The 18,094-nt window shown below is 38.4% G+C and overlaps 1 protein-coding gene across 4 annotated transcripts in view; it reads right to left on the bottom strand.

Annotated features, from left to right (window-relative positions):
• Positions 1–5,518: 5,518 nt before the first annotated feature.
• ZPLD1 (zona pellucida like domain containing 1) overlaps positions 5,519–18,094 on the bottom strand; it is a 104,448-nt gene continuing 91,872 nt past the window's right edge. For all 4 annotated transcript variants that reach the window (XM_032447911.2, XM_015877536.3, XM_085546060.1 and 1 more), the window contains 7 exons: positions 17,460–17,532; positions 14,601–14,698; positions 14,241–14,321; positions 13,237–13,408; positions 11,762–11,870; positions 8,390–8,419; positions 5,519–7,270 (listed from right to left, as the gene is read on the bottom strand). In XM_032447911.2, the coding sequence (XP_032303802.1) occupies positions 7,098–7,270; positions 8,390–8,419; positions 11,762–11,870; positions 13,237–13,408; positions 14,241–14,321; positions 14,601–14,698; positions 17,460–17,532 (736 nt within the window). In that variant the 3' untranslated portion in view covers positions 5,519–7,097. The remainder of the gene's footprint in view (positions 7,271–8,389; positions 8,420–11,761; positions 11,871–13,236; positions 13,409–14,240; positions 14,322–14,600; positions 14,699–17,459; positions 17,533–18,094) is intronic.

The following is an 18,094-nucleotide window of genomic DNA, read 5'->3' as shown; positions in this document are numbered from 1 at the left end:
GCTGTAATCAAACATTCAACTCGAAAGAAAAAAAATCTCATCATGCCTTTTTACCAGACCTTTATAAGCCCCATCTTAGGAGAGAGAAATACCATTCGCTTCACAGTCACACCTTATTCTTGTCATCTCTTTTAGCACTACGTACATTTGTGAACAGCTGTTGTCAAGGATGAAGTACAGAAGAGTAAAATTTCATCAAAAATCTCTGAAGAACACCTCAAGAACTCACAAAGAACTGCAGCCACTGCCATCAAATCAAGCTGAGGTGTTAATTTCACAAAAACAAAGTCACACATTCTTCTAGTTTTATGCTTCTGTTGCTTATTTTTATGTGTTTTAATTAAAAGAAAAAATGTATTTTAAGAAGTTTTGTCTATTATATACATTATTCATATTATTTATTTTATATGTGGACCAAGATAATTCCTCATCACTCAGTGCAGCCCAGGCAAGCCAGAAGGTCAGACACCCACGGGTATAACCCTTTCCCAGCACAGGAGGAAGAACACTGGCATTTGAACCCAGAAGCATGGTGGGGACAGAGATGCCACAGCTCTTACTATGGTCACGGCAGCGGGTTGAGCCAGGATGCTCGGCAGGAGCAGGTGGGTCACCCAATGGCGGGCCACGGTCAGGAGTGAGAAACAGCTGATATACATCCACCCATGGAGTACTAAGAACTGGAGTCATGGGACAGCACAAGGTGACAGTGACAAGAAGTCCTAGAGAAGGACGCAAGGTCAGAATAACATTAGACGCAGTGATAGAAAGCTGGACAAGGAATAGTGCCCAGGATTACTGCTTTGATTTGAGTAGGATACACGGACGATGTTAAGGCACAGAGCACAGGCTCAATTCAGTCCGTCAACTGAACCCAGCTATGTCTAGCAAGGGACTGACCAAAATGCACTGTCTAATTTGGCAGATCAGAATCAACCAATTAAATCATATGACCATCTCAAACCCCCTCTCTGCCTCATTTCACCATCAGCATTCTGTCAGTATTTTCATTTTTTTCAAATGTAATTTCCTTTTTCAGAACAAACTGACAATCTATGTTGCATAGCATCACTGTCTCTATCCTATTTGATGAGTCACGGACCTTAAACTAGCAGCAAAACCTCTCTGAACAAGTGAAGAAAAGATAGCAGCAGCAGGTCAAACCAGTGACTGGTGGATAGGAAACATACTTCAACCATGAGTTTCATACGTACATGTGGAAAGCAATGCTCAGGTCTCCTTGGTTGAATTCCAAGTGTTTTTCAGCATTTGGAGTAACCACACAGCATGAAACATGTTTATGAGCCCATGAAAGAGAAAGTGGTAACAGGGAATAGTAAACATGGATTTACTAAAGGCTAAACAGTACTTGACCGGTCTGTTCAAATGAATAGATTTCTGACTGCAGAGTAGGTGTCATTCACTCCAACTTTAGCAAGGTTTCCACGTGGTCTCCAAAAGTACTCTTCTACCCAAACTAGAATGGTATGTTCTGAGTGAGTGAGCAGCTAGGTGGGGAAAATATGATTGAATGACTGAGTTCAGAAAGCAGAGGCTGATGGTTCCTCCTCTACCTGATAACAGCAGCAAAAAGAGCACCATGGATGCTCTGTTCTGGGACCTGCCCTGTTTAACCCCTGACCTGGAAGAGGTAGCAGAGTGCTCTCATCAAGTTTACACACGATGGAAAATGGGTGGGATTGCACTCAAGAGCAAGGTTGCCGTCCAAAGGAACCAAGGCATGCTGAAAGAATGTGTGAACGGGAACCCTCGGAAATTTATCAAGGACATTTGCAAAGTCCTGCATCTGAGTAGGAATAACCCCTCTGATGACATATTCTGAGGAATAGCTTGTCTGGAAAGGACCTGAGGATCCTGATGGACAGCAAGGCACTGGAGCCAGCATTGGGCCTTGGCAGAATGGTAAGTCAGCAGTGTTCTGAGCTGTACTAACAAAAGCATGGCCAGTAGATTGAGGGGAGCAATCACCCCTCAGTACTGACCACTTGTTGAACCACGTCTATTATTTGTCCCTCCAATTAAACATCAATAGACTGGAACAAGACCTCCTCCCTGCACCATGACATCTCAGCAGTTCATTTTGCAGGTGTTGCAGCTCTCCTGCTCGAGTCCATAGAACTGGTGCCTTTCACTCTTTCTGCTCCGCCTTCCTTTACAGAAGCAAACACAATTACCCAGAGAGGGGGATAATGCACTGATTTCCCACTAAATCATGCACTTCTATTAGTGTGTGTAATCAGCACTCCCATCAGAGCCAGTCTGCATGCTCCTTGCCTGTAGCAGAACAAGCTACTCAGCAGCACTGATGGGTAGTAACACAAATGAAAATCATTACCTAGGCTGCATTCATCTTTTGCCAAGTTAGAAAGTGTGTGCAAAGAAAAACCTCACAGCCTAAAAGGCACCATTGCATGCTTCTGACCAGATGAATTACAGTGTTGTGATGACTACATGTAACCACTCCATTGCATGGCGTTGACTCAGTGGCCAGAAGGATTCAATGCTGCAGATAAGATACTAATGGTGTGCAGACCATATGTATTTGTCCCCTGATGCATCGCTCACACAGTGCACACACCTGGTGAATGAGCAGGACTATGCACACCCCATTAACGAATCAGCCACTGCGGATCCCACACCCGATTCTGGCCCCTTACTTAGCATTACATTCAACTTAGCATTTGAATCAACAGGATCACTACCTTCTTTTGCTACGAACTGGAGAGAAAAATAAATCAGAAACATCTGCTACATAAAGTAAGTTGTGAACACACAGATGAACCTAGTTTAATGAATTTCACTTAGTTGATAAGATGAAAAAGATCTCAGTGCTCTGAACAGTTTAAAGACATCAAAACTATTCCTGTTCCTCAAAACAGTTACTGCTTAGCCAGATGTTACCACCTGCTAAGAATAAATAATAAAGCTACTAACTGGAAGCAGACATCAGCTTGATTTCAGAGACAAGTGAGTAAAACCCTGAGGGGAAATCAGTCACAACAACAGCTGTGCTGTCACCTGCCCTGAGCAATACCTGCAGGGGACATCACTCAGCCTTTGCACCTTGACTAGAAGCTGAGTGCACAGCTGGTGGAACACGGGGCTCTTCTGAGCCATTCTCCAGTCTTTTCTGTATACATATATATATATATACATATATATATGTATCTATGTATATATACATATATAAGCAAAATAAGCAGGTTTGATAAATGCACCTCAGGGGCCTAGCTTTTAAGCATAAGTGAGCTAGTTTAAGAAGTGCGCAGTGTTTGATACATGCTAGATACTGTATTTGTAGAACCCCCATCTTGTTCGTCCAGAGAACTGAAGATTTTCCCTTTTAGCAGTACATTGGAAGCAATCTATCAAAACGTTTAAGCTCCTACTAAGCAGTACATCCTGGTTACAAGAACTGCTGAGTCCTTTCTGCTGGAAAGCAGTTTTCACACTATACCACAAAGCCCAAATGCAGAGACTATGAGTGTTCTCCTGGCAAGCAACCCTATTCATTCTGCCAACAGTGACTCACTCACCTTCTGTGCATGAAGAATCTCATAAATGAACAACGTTCCTCCCCAATACTTTCAATTCCACCATCTCAAGGATGTGTTTGCTAATTGTACAAACACTGTTCTAAAGAATGGGAAAGATTTCATAAGAGTGAGTAACAGAGCAGTTATAAAAACGTTTCAGAACTCACACAATGACAAAGAGCCATGTTACAGCCCTGCATACCAAATGGCCAGACCAGCCAATAGTAGCTCTCTGCTGTGTCCCTTCCACTTCCAACCTTTATTCCTGAAAGGCCCTGGAATTGTCTAAAGGGTACTAAAATAAAGACTGAGTGTAACCTGAGGCACTATCAATTTGCCACACTTGGAACATTTCTCAGTTTACCGTGATACTCCTGTCTGTGTCTTCTCCAGATGGAGAGATGAGCAGTTTAACAGGGCAAGGCTGCTGTTTCTGGCTTATTGGTAGACCCTAAGAGATACCAAGAGTAAGAAATACTGTCTGGTAAACGAAGCAGGAAACCTGAATAACTTCTGGCTTATTTCCCAAGGCCTGTTTGCCAAGTATCGAATGAATTTATCCCCAGCACTGATGTGCTTTGTTCCAGCTGGATATGCCATTTATTTCTTCTGAAGAGAGAAAGCCTGCAAGCATTTCCACCTCTGTATAGATTTACTAAGTTCTATTGGATTTAAACCAAGCTTGTTTGGTGTCTCTTTTGTTTCCTCTCCAGTCTCGGTCACCAATCTGAGTACTTTTCAGTACACTGCACTCACCTGCAGAAACCTGACCTCTATGCAAAGTGTTTTAACACTGCTGATGGGCACTGCTAATGGAAGGTGTCTTATTAGAGGATATATTAAGTAATATGGTTTCACTTAAAAGCCTATATGAGGCCCACATTATGGATGTGAAAGGATTATGCATCTATGTGAAGAGTTCCTTCTTATACAGTGCATGGTGTCTTTTTAATTCACTGCTTCATTTAAAACCCAGTGTCTCAAGTACCAAGAGTCTCTTCCTGCTGGCTGTAACTCACACTTCCAAGCCATCTCCCCTCTTCTCTCATCTAACTTTCTGCTTCTCCACAAAGCACAACCTTTGTGCACATCCACCCTGCACCTGCTTACCCTGTTTCTTGGAACTCATCAAACTCATGAGTTATGCCCTCTGAGCAAACCTGAATGAATTTTGTCTCAATGAACAACGGAGATACTGTTATGGGATCACCTCTAGGTACCTAATAATATTCACATGAGGAAAAGTTGCACAGACAATACAGAATGTATAGTCTTGTCCTTCACAAAAACAAACCACTCCAGAAATTTTACTTTACATAAGAAAAACACAGTTTGCATGTTACATTATTGAGTAACAACACAATCTTTGCAACAGACTAACCAAACTTTGAAAAGTTCAATGGACAAGTCTTTGTGAAAAGCAGTAAATTTCTTACCATAAATAGAAACTGAAATTTCAGTGGGTTTTTACATTTACTATTATTTTCCTGTAGTCTTAAGGAAGTTTTGTGAGATCTCAGAAAAGACTCACCATTAGTTAAATTGAGCACATTAGAAGTAGTCTTTAAAAGAACCAGGGACAGTAATTAGCCATTGGAACAGCTTCCTGAGGGTAGCAATGGCTATCTTCATTGCTGAAAACTTCCAACTAAAGCTGCTGGTTATGTAGCATGAATTATCTTTATGGAATTTCTGTAGTTGTTTCTAAGTTAATTACAACAGATTTTCTGAATTTATTTCTACCCAGACTGGGATAGAAATCTCTTGAGTTTCATAAATACCCTTCAAGGGCCAGTAGAACTATATTAATTTATTGTCTATGTCGAAAGCTCTTCAAAATGACTTCAAAGAAACTTTTGCTTTTCATCTTTGTAGGATGAGGTCACTGCACAAACATAGAAACTCCAACATTCATCTCCAACATAAAAGGGAGAAAAAAAATGCTTCACACCAAACATTCATTCTGAATTTTTTCAAGTAATTTTATTAACCGATCATGTTTTACATGTCATCAGACCTAACCCCTGAAGTGCAAAAATGTTTCTGAGGTATCAAGACTGGAGGAAAACAGGCACAGTATTGGTTGTTAGGGACACCACATTACAGCACAGTGGACTTTGTGAACACTGGGTTTTTATACAGCATTTGTAGGATCACAGAAAAATGCGAGTCTGTACATCTTCAGACTTGAGAGCCAAGGAGCCCTGATCATTTTCCAGTTGCATTACATCAATGAAAACACAGACTTCGTTGAAATAGGATAAGTACTAATGAGGTGTTTCTCTAGGCCAGTATGTACAGCACATGAAAAAAAAAATTCCAAATTAACTGATGAACCTGTGACCAAAATCCCAACTGTCTACCCAGTCCAGCTTATTATATGCCGTGTCTACTGCATACTCTAGTATACCAGATTTTTGTCTATTCTACACAGCTACACCACTGCCCTGTGCTCCTGTTTGGAGGTATCTGGTCACTCTCAACTTCATTTAAATCTGCTGTTTATCAGATTAAGTAGAGTCAACAGCACGGTACTGCCTGTAGCCTGCTATTCTTCTAGTTGCCCTCTTTCCCTCATCCATGCAGTGAAGAAGTCTAATCCATGGGGAGGAATCTACTACAGAATTAAGCACTGATCTACTATTCATTTATTTGCTAGTCTCTTCAGGGAGGCAGGGGGAAATACTTTCTCCCCTTAGAGCATTTCCCAGGGTTAGAATTTGACTGAAAGTTGTAAATGTGGTGAATCTGTGCATAATTAACTTTCTGCAGAATATTAGTCAGATTCAAAACTCGCTCATATTCTCACTCAATGATTTTGTTGGGAAAAAAAAAGATCTCAACCTCAAAACTCTCAGCATTTTTCCTGGCACCTACAACAATTTGCCCTAAACCATTTGACTCAAAGATACCCAGTCAAACTCTTTTCTGCATTATTTTATGTGCTATCGCTGCAATCCAATGGAAGACATATCTCGAGGAAACATTTTCAAATGACTAATAAGCAGAAGTCACTAATTACTCTAAGAGTATGTTTCTTTTTAGCCAAAACAGATGATGATAATTTCCTCCTGAGCCACAATTGCTTGTTCAAAGCTGTGACAAAACATGAAAATATATACATGATCCTCATCTTAACAAACATTTATGAATGTAGCAATGTTGCTGAATGTGTCAGGTTTTGCATGGCACATTTTGATAGGTTCTCACCTTCAGCATCTTCAGCTTTAAGACCTATTTGGAAAGCTGGAGACACAAGCTCTATTGTCAGCACACCCATGGGCATTATGTCATATATAGTCTGATCACAAACACAATTCAGATTCTCAGTTTCCTAGGATTGTCACCAATATCACTGCTACTTGCCTACACAACAATGTCTAATATGCCTACAGATAAAGAATAGCTGGAATAGAAGCTGGATACAGATGGAATGTTGCCTTTGTTGTTGTTGATGTTTTGTTTTTTGCTTTTTTTAATGGAAGAATATTTCATGGACAAGAAAGGCAACCTCAAACAAAAAGTGCAAGTAAATCACTTTCAGTTAAAAACTGGGTTTTGGATGCCACTCAAGACCGAGTTGCTGGGCCAGTTTCTGTGCAGAAGAGTAAGAGAACAGACAAAAAAGAAAACGCTTGTGATTCCAAGGATGACCACACCTGAAATCAGTGCACTGGTGACTGAATTCAGCTGGAAAGGAGGTCCATGCTGAGCTGCAAGAACAAAAATGCACAAGTAATCTCTGGTTAGAATTTCTCAGCAGTGACAAACGCTCCTGTCTTTATTTTAAGTAGAGAATAATTACAGCAAGAGACTAAAATTATACTTCACAATGAGTACCTGCCTACTTGGATAAAATTTATTTAAGTGTACTTAGAAAATAGTTGTTCTTTCCCTACCAATCATACTGGGGAATAAAGACAATAAGGATACTTCTAACACACAATCCCTCACACTGGGTGATCAACCTTAATCTTTCATATTTAGGAGAAGACTGCCACCACTCAAGAGCTGTCAAGGCAGAGGTATAAGGATAACTTTTTCCATGCCAGGAGGGAAAGGCAGCTATTTCTATGGGGTCCAAACCAAGAAGAGAAGGGAACAAATAGCTAATACAGTTCTGAAGACAGCATAGGTTGCTTCTGCCACTGTGTCTTGCAATGGGCAAGTAAGAAGCAGAATGGCTTAACAGACCATCCTTTCCTTACTAATCATTACCAATTCCTTATAACCAGAAGAATAATATACAATCTGAAGCAAGTCCTCCAAGTGTCCAAAGGAGAAGCACTGATCTCCCTACAGCCTATTTCCTTCCTCACCCTACCACTGACCAATAGTTTTATCCAAAGTTCTTCATAGGCTCTTCATGTGGTTAAATGCCGGAGAACAAGAACTAAGGCAGGACTCTCCTGAGTTTGAGCTCTGAACTGATCTGCACTTAACAACCATTTTGCTGCACAGCTCCCATATGGCATAAGCAGATTTTACTGCTTAAGTCTGATTTTGCTTCTGGCAGTTGCAATGCTTCTTCATCCTTATATGTCATAGCAACAGATTTTCATTTCAACGTTAACTATAGGAATTAGAAGTTGCTTTGTTGGTGGGGTTGGATATACAAATTAAAGTCAGCAATCCAAATTCACCAAATGTTTTCTTTATGGCAGGATGTCAGTTTTACTTATTTTAAAGACAAAAGCCAAAAAGAAGAAAAAAAAACAAACAAAATATTCTAGCTCAGTGCTTCAAAATGAAACAACAGGGCTCACTCTCTTCAGTTCTGTTTCAATCATAAACCATCTCTTTTGTGTTTCTTGGAATTTTGATTAACTTACCAAGCTCTGAGTTGTTGGTTGGTGTCTCATCTGCATTAAAACAAACAAACAAAAAAGGAGGTGCATTATATTTTATGAACACCTGGTGCCTGCCCCCCTTCCCTCTTTGCACACAAAGGCCAGAAGACTTGGCATTATTTTCAAAACCTACAACCATATTTGCAACATTGACTAGCTGCTTTTAGTATCTCTGGTAAAGTCAGGGTGACAACATTAATTACATGCAGTTTCTTCATTATTTAGGCAAGTGTAACAACGCAAAGTGACTTGGTATTCTGAGGGGAAAAAAAGAAAGCATGCAAACAACAACAAAAACACCTTAGTGACAGAACTATTTAGCTGAAAAGATTCCCAGATCTCTTCTGCTCCTTTTAATAAAAATACAATGATAGCCATGATATTATACACAAGTCCTTTCTATGATAAACATACAACAAGATGATCTGTAGAGGCAAAGTTTTAACCTGAGTTTTTTCCAAGGAAAACTAAAGTGATAACCTTAAGTGATAACAAAGACACCTTTTTTCAGTGTACACTTTGCTCTTGGCAGCTACATACTGCACTCAGGGAAACATTTATATTCCATCTCTTTTTTTTTTTTCCTTTTTCAAACTTACTGTTGTCCACCTCAAAACTACACTTTTTGTCATTGTTTTTGCTTTTTCATGCAACTTGTAATCGCAGCTCATGTACACATCTATTTTGAGCAGCTGTCTTCTATGGTTAAGTGGGACAACCATCAAAGGCTGTACAATCTCGCCTTCACAGATAGGTGCTTACTTTGATTCTGAACACAGAGGCCAAACCATTTTCTGTTGTGTATTTCTCTTGCAGTGACTTATTTTAGTTTAACAAACATGAATGAAGTTTCTCTGAAAAGAGCGCAATGTTAGAAATAAGTGTTCAGAAATACACAGAAGGACCATTATTCATTTGCAGCAGCACTATTCAGTTCCTACTAAGGTAATTACATAAATAGTGCCGTTACCAGAACAGCTGGTGATTAGAGTAATGGGAAGGCCTGGCTAACTACATGAGGTGCTTCTGCCAAGACACTGACATGCACAGGACCAGTCCCAGCACAGGTATAGTACCAACTCAAATGAGGAAAGCAAGGGATTGCACATCTGCAGACACATGACAAGTATAAGTATTATGCTCAGCCAGGTGCAGCAGGATTTATGGGCTCTGGACTAAACTTGGAGCAGATCTGTTCATGAAAATAGTATTAAGCACTTTCATGTAGGATTGTATCAAAGACAGCACTGCCAACCATGGGACTGCTCATCCACAAAGCAGTCAGTTCTCTCAGCTTGAAGTTTTCCCATGACCTTCCCCTCTTCTTCCTTTGACTGCAGTATTCATGAACCTCACATCATCGGTGCACTTATCACTTATTTTCACAATAGGAAAAGACAGTGGTAGAAAATAGTAATTCCTTCTTTCTGCTCTAGAAGGAAAAATGAAGTTTAAGCCAGGTTGACTTGACCAATAGCACTCAGGAAATTGGTGGCATAGTTCAGAACTAAATCACTGCTTTTTAAAGTACATCCCATCAAAACATGCTTCTGTCAGTGAGACTGGGATGGTCCAAAAGCACAATCTATGATGAGATCTGTCTAATATAAAAAGCCTTAGTCACAAATACTACCTCACTTGTCATAGAATCATTTTTTTAGTTGGAAGAAGCCCTTAAATGTCATCTAGTCCACTTCCCCTGCAATGAGCAGGAACACCTACAGCTAGATCAGGTTGCTCAGATCCCTGCCCAGTCTGACCTTCAACATCTGTAAGAACAAGGCACCCACCACCTCTCTGGGCAACCTATTCCAATGCCTCATCTCTATAATTGCAAAGATCTTCCTTATACAAGTCTAAGTCTCCTCTCTTTTAGTTTGAAACTGTTTCCCCTTGTCCTGTCACAGCAGACCCTGCTTAAGAGTCTGTCTTTTTCTTTCTTGTAGCCCCACTATAGATACTGAAAGGCTGCAATCAGGTCTCCCTGGAGCCTTCTCTTCTCCAGGCTGAACAGCCCCAGCTCTCTCAGACTTATTAGTGTTATCATTTATTTAAAAAAAAAAAAAAAAAAAAAAAAAAAAAAAAAAAAATCACTTGAGAACTGTCAACAAATTATATATATTTGTTTATTGTAGCATTGGGATCATTAAACACTTATGTTAAGATCTTGATTTGCTTGAAGTAATGCATTATTTAAAGCTAATAGATGAATATTTTTTAATATTATTATTTTAAAAAAGCATTCAGAGCATTTGAATCAAACTTGACTCTTTAATAGGGACTACTCACACACCAAGCTTTCTATGGTTCTCATTTCTTGCCTAAGGCAGTGTTTCTCTAGCATGCAGTTAAGCAAATCTGTCATTTATTTTCAATAAGCATTCATGCATGGAACACTGAAGTTAGGGGTTTTTTTCACTTTTTTATTGACTAATCAAATGACAGTAAGGGTACACAACTGGGACCATTTATAATACATAAGAAAATACTGTTTTTCCTTGCAGAAATGTTGCATATAACTGAGGGTATTTGATTTTGAAAAATAATCTTTTGGTAGATGGTTCCCAATTATGGAGGGTCAGTTGCTCTACTTGCACATGTGGGCATAACCACTTTGCATGTAAAGAACGATTTTATGCTCAAGTGTTTCAATTATCTTTCCTAGACAAGACTCAGTCCTGTTCTCAGATTCCTAAATCTAAGGCTGCTGAAATCTGCAAACTGAATTTGTTCAATACTTCTACAATGTTTTATTTTTATTATGTTGTCTAGAGCAGTCATGTAAGTACTTTTCAGAAACTGCAGGTTGCCTTAAAACAAAACAAACAAACAAACAACCAAAAAAGACCCCACATTTTGATAATAAAAATGGACCTCCATAGAGTTTCACTCAGAATCTGAAAGCTGAAGGCTAATAGCATGTATTAACATAAATAGTAACCTGCAGGGGAAGATGGAAGAAATGGCGAATAGAAAATGACTGTGAATATTTATTAGCTGTCCAAATTAACTTGTGATGCTGAACATAATACCTTAAATTCCATTAACTTCAGTGAAATCTTCCAACAACAACAAAAAAATAGTCAAACCACTGAGTTTGGGTTTATATAATGAAGTTACATGAGTAACAGTATGCCATAGTGATTTTCATGGAGTAAAGAGGAAGTGCGAGTGTTAAGCAGAAATATTAGCTCATATTTTCTACCAAAAATTCCAGTAGTTGAAAAAAATACTCAGACTCATGGAGAATCCATCCTTTTTCTAAGTCATTGCCAATTTCTATTAAAATGTTAAAGCATTTCCCCAGGTTTTTGAAATTTCTGCAGTGCATAGAAAAAGTTTGCTTATTCCTACCACTCCTCGTAATGATGGGGCCAGCAGTGATCACAGCATTGCCAGAGGTGCTCTGAGGGCTCCAAGTTGTTCTGCTACCAGCATCTCTTCTTTCTCTGTGACTGCAGATCTGAGTGGTTAATCAAAACAATCACTGTTTCAGAGTGGAATGGAATTATTGTCCTTCTGTGCTTCCTGTCTTAATGGAAGCTCTTTTACAAGCAATACTACAACTTCTATTTCTTAGCATGCATTAAATTACTTTGCAATAAAAACAGCTGCAATATTCTGTAGAAGAGTATCTTGTAAATGCCTAGTTTCCCGTTGTAGTTTGCCTTACTTCATTTACTGAACTACAATGCTGTTGTGTACAAGATCCATCTTATAGTATATTAAATTTTCAGTAGTTAATTTCCCAGTGCTTTGTTTACAGTCAGTTTTTGCAACAAATGTGTTTTGCTTGACTAGGGATAGACAACATGCTACAGTTCCTGTTCTAGCAGAGTTCTTAAGTTAAACTTCATATTTTTCCATGGACTCCTAAATAGCGATGACACATTAAAACCATTCCCAGCATTCTACCATCTGGAATCCACTTTTAATTAGCATCTCTCTCTTATCTATCTTAATCTTGGTTACCCAAGAGTGCTTCAAACAAGATCATTTTTTGGATTTCAACTGCAAAAAAAACAGACCTTCAAAAGCCATAGAACATGCACCTCCACAGAAACAAAGAATTGCATTTAAATAATTATTAAGTAATAAAATAATGCACAAAATGTCAGAACTGAGAGCGCTGTAAAATTTTGAATGGAAAGTCATTTCAGCAGGAAATGATACAGCATTTTGAAGATATCAGCACGGGATATTTTGTGTTCAATATACATACTGAAGTGTTTCAATTTCCAAAATATATTTGTTTGCAATGCCCCCAAAAAGAAATGTTTGAACTGAATGTTTGAACATCGGCAACACAGCAGTTTTGCACCTGTAAGGGAGATTATAATAAGAGGGGAGGCATAACTTTTTTCCCACTCTCAGGAATACTTACAAATATCCCTTATCAGAGTAAGCCTGCTTACCATTACTATAAGTTTTGTATTAATTACATTCTAAACGATTTAAATTCATCTGCAATCATTATGGGTACTTTGTTTCTTAGATGCTACATTAAGACTATCAGCTCTGAAGATATCTCTGTCATGCCTTTTAATAATCAGCTAAGGAACAAAAAACAAAAAGATGACTTATTGCACGTCCAACAACCTGTGCAACCTGCAGTTCTGTTATTATTCTGTGGATGATCACATCCATTACCTCATTCACTAGAAGTTGCTTTACATTCCTTCAGATGCACAAAGCTCATCTTATTTTGACTATACAAGTCACCTTCATTCTGTGCCTTCCAAGCATGTTACTTTTGGATGCAAAATAACTCCAGTGTGACTGTCTTACATTCAGAGAATTAGCAACAATTTCCATCAATTGAAACTTACTGGCACAAGAAAGGGACAGTCATCTGCTCTGCACAGCTTTGTCACGCAGTGGAGGAAGACTGTAGACATCTTCTGGTTCTTGTGCTTCACAAAGCGGAATACCTCAAATGAAAACCGTCCCATTTGGCTCTTGCCATTTTCAATGATAGTGGTCTGAGGGTCCTTGTCACAGCTAGTTTTTGTAGAGAAGGTTAAAACTAGGATGATTAGATAGGTGGCTGATTTTTTAAAACTATTAGGTGAGAATAAGATAATTTAGGCAGTCAAATTAGAGCTTAAGGTCATTATAAAGAACATAGTGCCATGATGCGCAGCCACAATCTCACAACTGGGCTTCAAAGTCACGCGTTCATTGCTACAGAAACATTGTGTTTTCTTTTGCAACATCACAGTTGCAAACCATGGTACCATTTAATTCCAGCAATGTAAAAATAAACCCAAAAACTGAAGGCAGAAGCAAGAATTAACCAATTATGCTAACTGGTATAGACAGGTAATTCCAGATGAAGACAACATCTTTCTAGCAACTTTCATTGGTGAAATTTAATCTGAGATACTGCCAAGATACAATTTATGTTTTTTAAAGTTCCAATTCAAGTAAATATTGAGAGTAGCAGGAACATCTATTTAACTTTAATCATTTCCTTTGCGATTTTCCTTGATAACAGTCTACAGTGTTATATATTATTGTCATTCACTGCAAGAATACCTTTGGTAAACCAAAGGCCAGCGTGGATGCTTAGTTTGGGTGTTTCTGTTGTCTCTAGTACAGATTTTTTAGGTGTATACTTCTCCACTATGAGTCTCATTTCTCTGAAATTGATTCTATGTTTACATTGAAAAAAAGCTGAGTCCTGACATGCTTATCTATAAGATGAGCCCTCAGCCTCTTTACTAATATTGCTTAGAATTTTCAGGCAGCCTAGAAAACCACTATCTGAGAAATTTATAAGTGTATTTTTTAAAAGAAGGACCTACAAATACTGAGTTTGCACAGGACTTACCTGAAGAAAAGATCATATCGAAGATCGTCACTCGGATTACCAGATGGTGTAGTGTAACAGTAGTCCATCAAAACATTCCACCTGCACAAGAGGCAAAGTGATAGCTGATGATGGGAACTGGCAGTATAAGAGCAGGAGTAGACAGTGAGGGAAAACTTTCATTACGAGGACAACAGCAAGATATGCATTCAATATCAAGGATTTTATATCCTTCAGTTAAAGGCAATGATTGCCAAACACTAACCACCTTTTTAATGCACAAAAGGTTACAAAGACAGACAGTTGCTTCTAAATCAGAATAACTTAAAAACCCAAGAGCTGAATAGGCAGCAGAAGAAGAAATAACATCCTTTATGGTACCTGCCATCAAGGTTGGTTGCTCTCACAGCTGCATATATTTTGGTTTTCAAAGGTAAACCTGTACTTGGGATAAGGAGCTGCTGACTGTAGGTTGAGTCCTGTAAAATAGACATTGACTCAATATACCAGAAATCTCAATGTGACAAATCATCTGTACTCACAAACTAAACTCTCATTTAATTTTTTCGACTTGTGTAAGGGCACATAAGACAGTAAGAAACTTTCTGTCTCTCTGTCCCATTTCTGGTCAGAGGTAGAAAGCAGTGTCAGTACTGCATTGTAGGCATTTGCAGTTTGTCTAGGCAGTTTGTCTGTAAAGATCAGCACTTCATATATCTTATTCCATGCAGCTATTGGGGAATATCTATTTATTTATCATTAAATGGAGTAGCTGGGTCAGTGACTGAAGAAATGGTACTAGTCATGATCAAGGTTACTGCAAATTAACACCTCAGCATGGCTCCCAGTGCCTACATGCAGTCAAATGGCTGCTGTGGTTTTCTAAAGGAAGATTATAACAATGTCGTCAGAGAGCACCCTTTCTCAGGGAATGTTCTTAGGTGTTAAGTAGCAGAAGTTTTCTTTTAAGTTCTAATATTTCAAGAATTCTGTTTCAAGAAAGCTATACATGACAAAACAGCTAAGAATTCACCATATATAACAATGACTATACATAGACATAGCTGCTTTGCTAGTTCCTTGTTCACAGGCTGAATCATTAACTTCTCTTTAGCAATGACCCACAGATGCCATGAAACAAATTCAGAATGACAGATGTTAATTTAGCATATCAAAATGCACTTACTGTTAATGTCACCTATGTCAAATAAGGTTGCTAATCCATAAAGAACAGAAACTCAGCATGTTAATACCTCTTGTGAGAGGTCAAACCACTCAAGTAGAATTTTGAAAGTGCTACAATAGAACCAGGTTCAGCGTGGTAGGCAAGAACAGCACTTGACAGTATCAAGAAGGATTAAGTAGATAAATCAAGTGATTTTTCTAAGGGAAATAGTGCCAAAAATCACAGCTCGCTCAGTATCCACCCTCTTCATTACTGGAGGCCTTGGGAGCCATGCAGGCACAAATGACCCTTTAGAATGTTAAACAGTTAAGCTTGCCACATATAAAGTCAATTATATATATTTCTAATATCTAACTCCACCAATTTTTCCAAAATAATGAAAAACATTCTAAGGTAAGTCCCTTATTCCATAACTTTTGGAGGTTCTCTGGGCAGCCTGGTCTAGTATTAGATATGAAGGCTGGTGGCCTTGTCTGTGGTGGGGGGGTTGGAGCTTGATGATCCTTGAGGTCACTTCCAACCCAAACCATTCTATGATTCACAATCAACTTGTAAACGCACTGGGGTAGAGAAGATAAAACCCATTTTTCTGTGTTAACTGAGAAATAAGTGTACTCTGAGTACAAGCATTAATAGAATCATAGAATCACCAAGGTTGGAAAAGACCTAAAAGATCATCCAGTCCAACCATTCACCTATTACCAATAGCTCCCACTAAACCATGTCCCTCAGCACAACATCCAGTCTTTCCTTGAACACCCCCAGGGTCAGTGACTCCACCACTTTCCTGGGCAGTCCATTCCAAGATAAATAGCATTTATACTCAAGTGAATTCAGAATTAGGTCCTGAAAGGCAGCAACAAACAAGTGGTGGTCAGTTTCTTACAGAGAACTTTGGCAACACTCCCTCTACCCTCATCTTTTTGGTCAGAGAATCAGAGAAGTATAATCTTCATTTTCACAGATTAAGAACTACTATTCAGAGTTCTGCCAAACAAACATGATTTTTTAAAGAATGCCTTTGGAAAATGTCCTGTTACAATATTTATAGCTCATTATGTTCAAAGTTTAAAGCATTGACTTTTAAATCAGTTGCATGAATTATAACTCAATGTCATGATGACATGAATAATAATGCAAAAAATCAGAATCATAATTTACAAAAATGTTGCCTGATAGATTGAGAAATTGATATTTAAATCAAGTATTTAAAATGTATGAATAAAAATTTTAATCAACAGGAAAAAATCATTTCAGGGATTAATTCTGTTAAGTAGAGGTCCTCATGTTTTTCACGTTTTCCTGTCGCCATCCATATTTACACAGGAAAAGCTTATACAATAATGCATATCCAAGTTAAATTATCTAAAAGGGTATTACAGAGAGGTTGGCTGAAACCTATTAGAATGATTAACTCTTAAAATCATTTAAGTTCCCAAAATGAGGTAACAAGTATAGCAGGCTGCAGGTTTGTAACAAAGCCCACATCCCTCGTGACAATTAAAGATGATAGGAACGCTCTCATGAGGTGTGAACATAAAAATACTCCAGCAAAAGAGCTGCTGTTTATTGCTAAGGGAACAGGTCTATAATACTTTTATAGAATACTGCAGACTACTCTCTGTATCAGTGCAATGCACCTATGCACATATACACACAAATATATGGAAATATGCCCATAAACATAATGAATGAAAACACGACTATGCTCTCTGAAGTATGATTATAACTCCTACAACTGATTATTTGCATGTCATTAAAACCTTGAATCCAGAGCTGTAAATTGATGAATTGCATAATTACAGAACAAAAAGGCTGCATGTCCTCAAACACCAGCTATCTAAACACAAGGCAAGAGGTACATGCAAACAAAAGGGATTTGAGAACCTAGATGAAAACTGCCCAGACTAAAGGCCTGGTTCTTCATGGGAGAAACGGGAGGAGAATAATACCTAACAAAGAGGACTTTACAATTTGCTCTACAAATCCAGCTTGCACCTACAGAATGCAGAGATGGATTTCATCCAGGTAGTATTACCATGTTTTATACTCACATTGTAAAGCAACAAATTCAAAGTGCTGATAAATGTACCATTGTTCTCCCTTACAGAAATAGCAGCCGATGACCTACAACAGAACCAGAAGAATTGTGAAGATCAAAAATGCTTTTTATTTTTGTCTTTACACACTTCAGTGTTTTTTATTGTCAAAAAACTTAACGAGCTATATCCCAAGAAGTTAATTTATCGGTTTGGGTTATAAACCTCAGAAATACAAGCTTATAGCGGAAACACTGGCAGAACCTTAACTATATGGAAAATAATGGGTACTGTCAAAGACATGAATCAGAAAAATAATTAGCAGAGAGGCAAAGTGACAAAAAGGAACCTGCTTTCCATGATGTACAGGATCTAAAAATGGAAATATTCTCTTCCAAACAACTTTTCAAAAAGAATTTCCATGTTTGCTGCTGTCATTTTGTCATTAGAATATGATAACTTTAAGGCAAGCTTTACAGTAAAGCCCACCGAAGCAATATGGTATCTCATACAGTGATGGTAATGAATTTCCCTTCTTACCTTTGCATCACCTCTTCTTGCAGTGTATTTTTTTTCATTCTCTTTACTAATATAAAAAACTAAGTATCACAATGTTGACAGTACTGCTATGGCATGCAAATATTTAGGTA

This window comes from Coturnix japonica, chromosome 1 (genome assembly GCF_054131305.1).
Source record: "Coturnix japonica strain WE chromosome 1, WE-NBRP24, whole genome shotgun sequence".
Lineage (NCBI taxonomy): Eukaryota > Metazoa > Chordata > Aves > Galliformes > Phasianidae > Coturnix > Coturnix japonica.
This window is presented reverse-complemented; position numbering and strand designations above follow the sequence as displayed.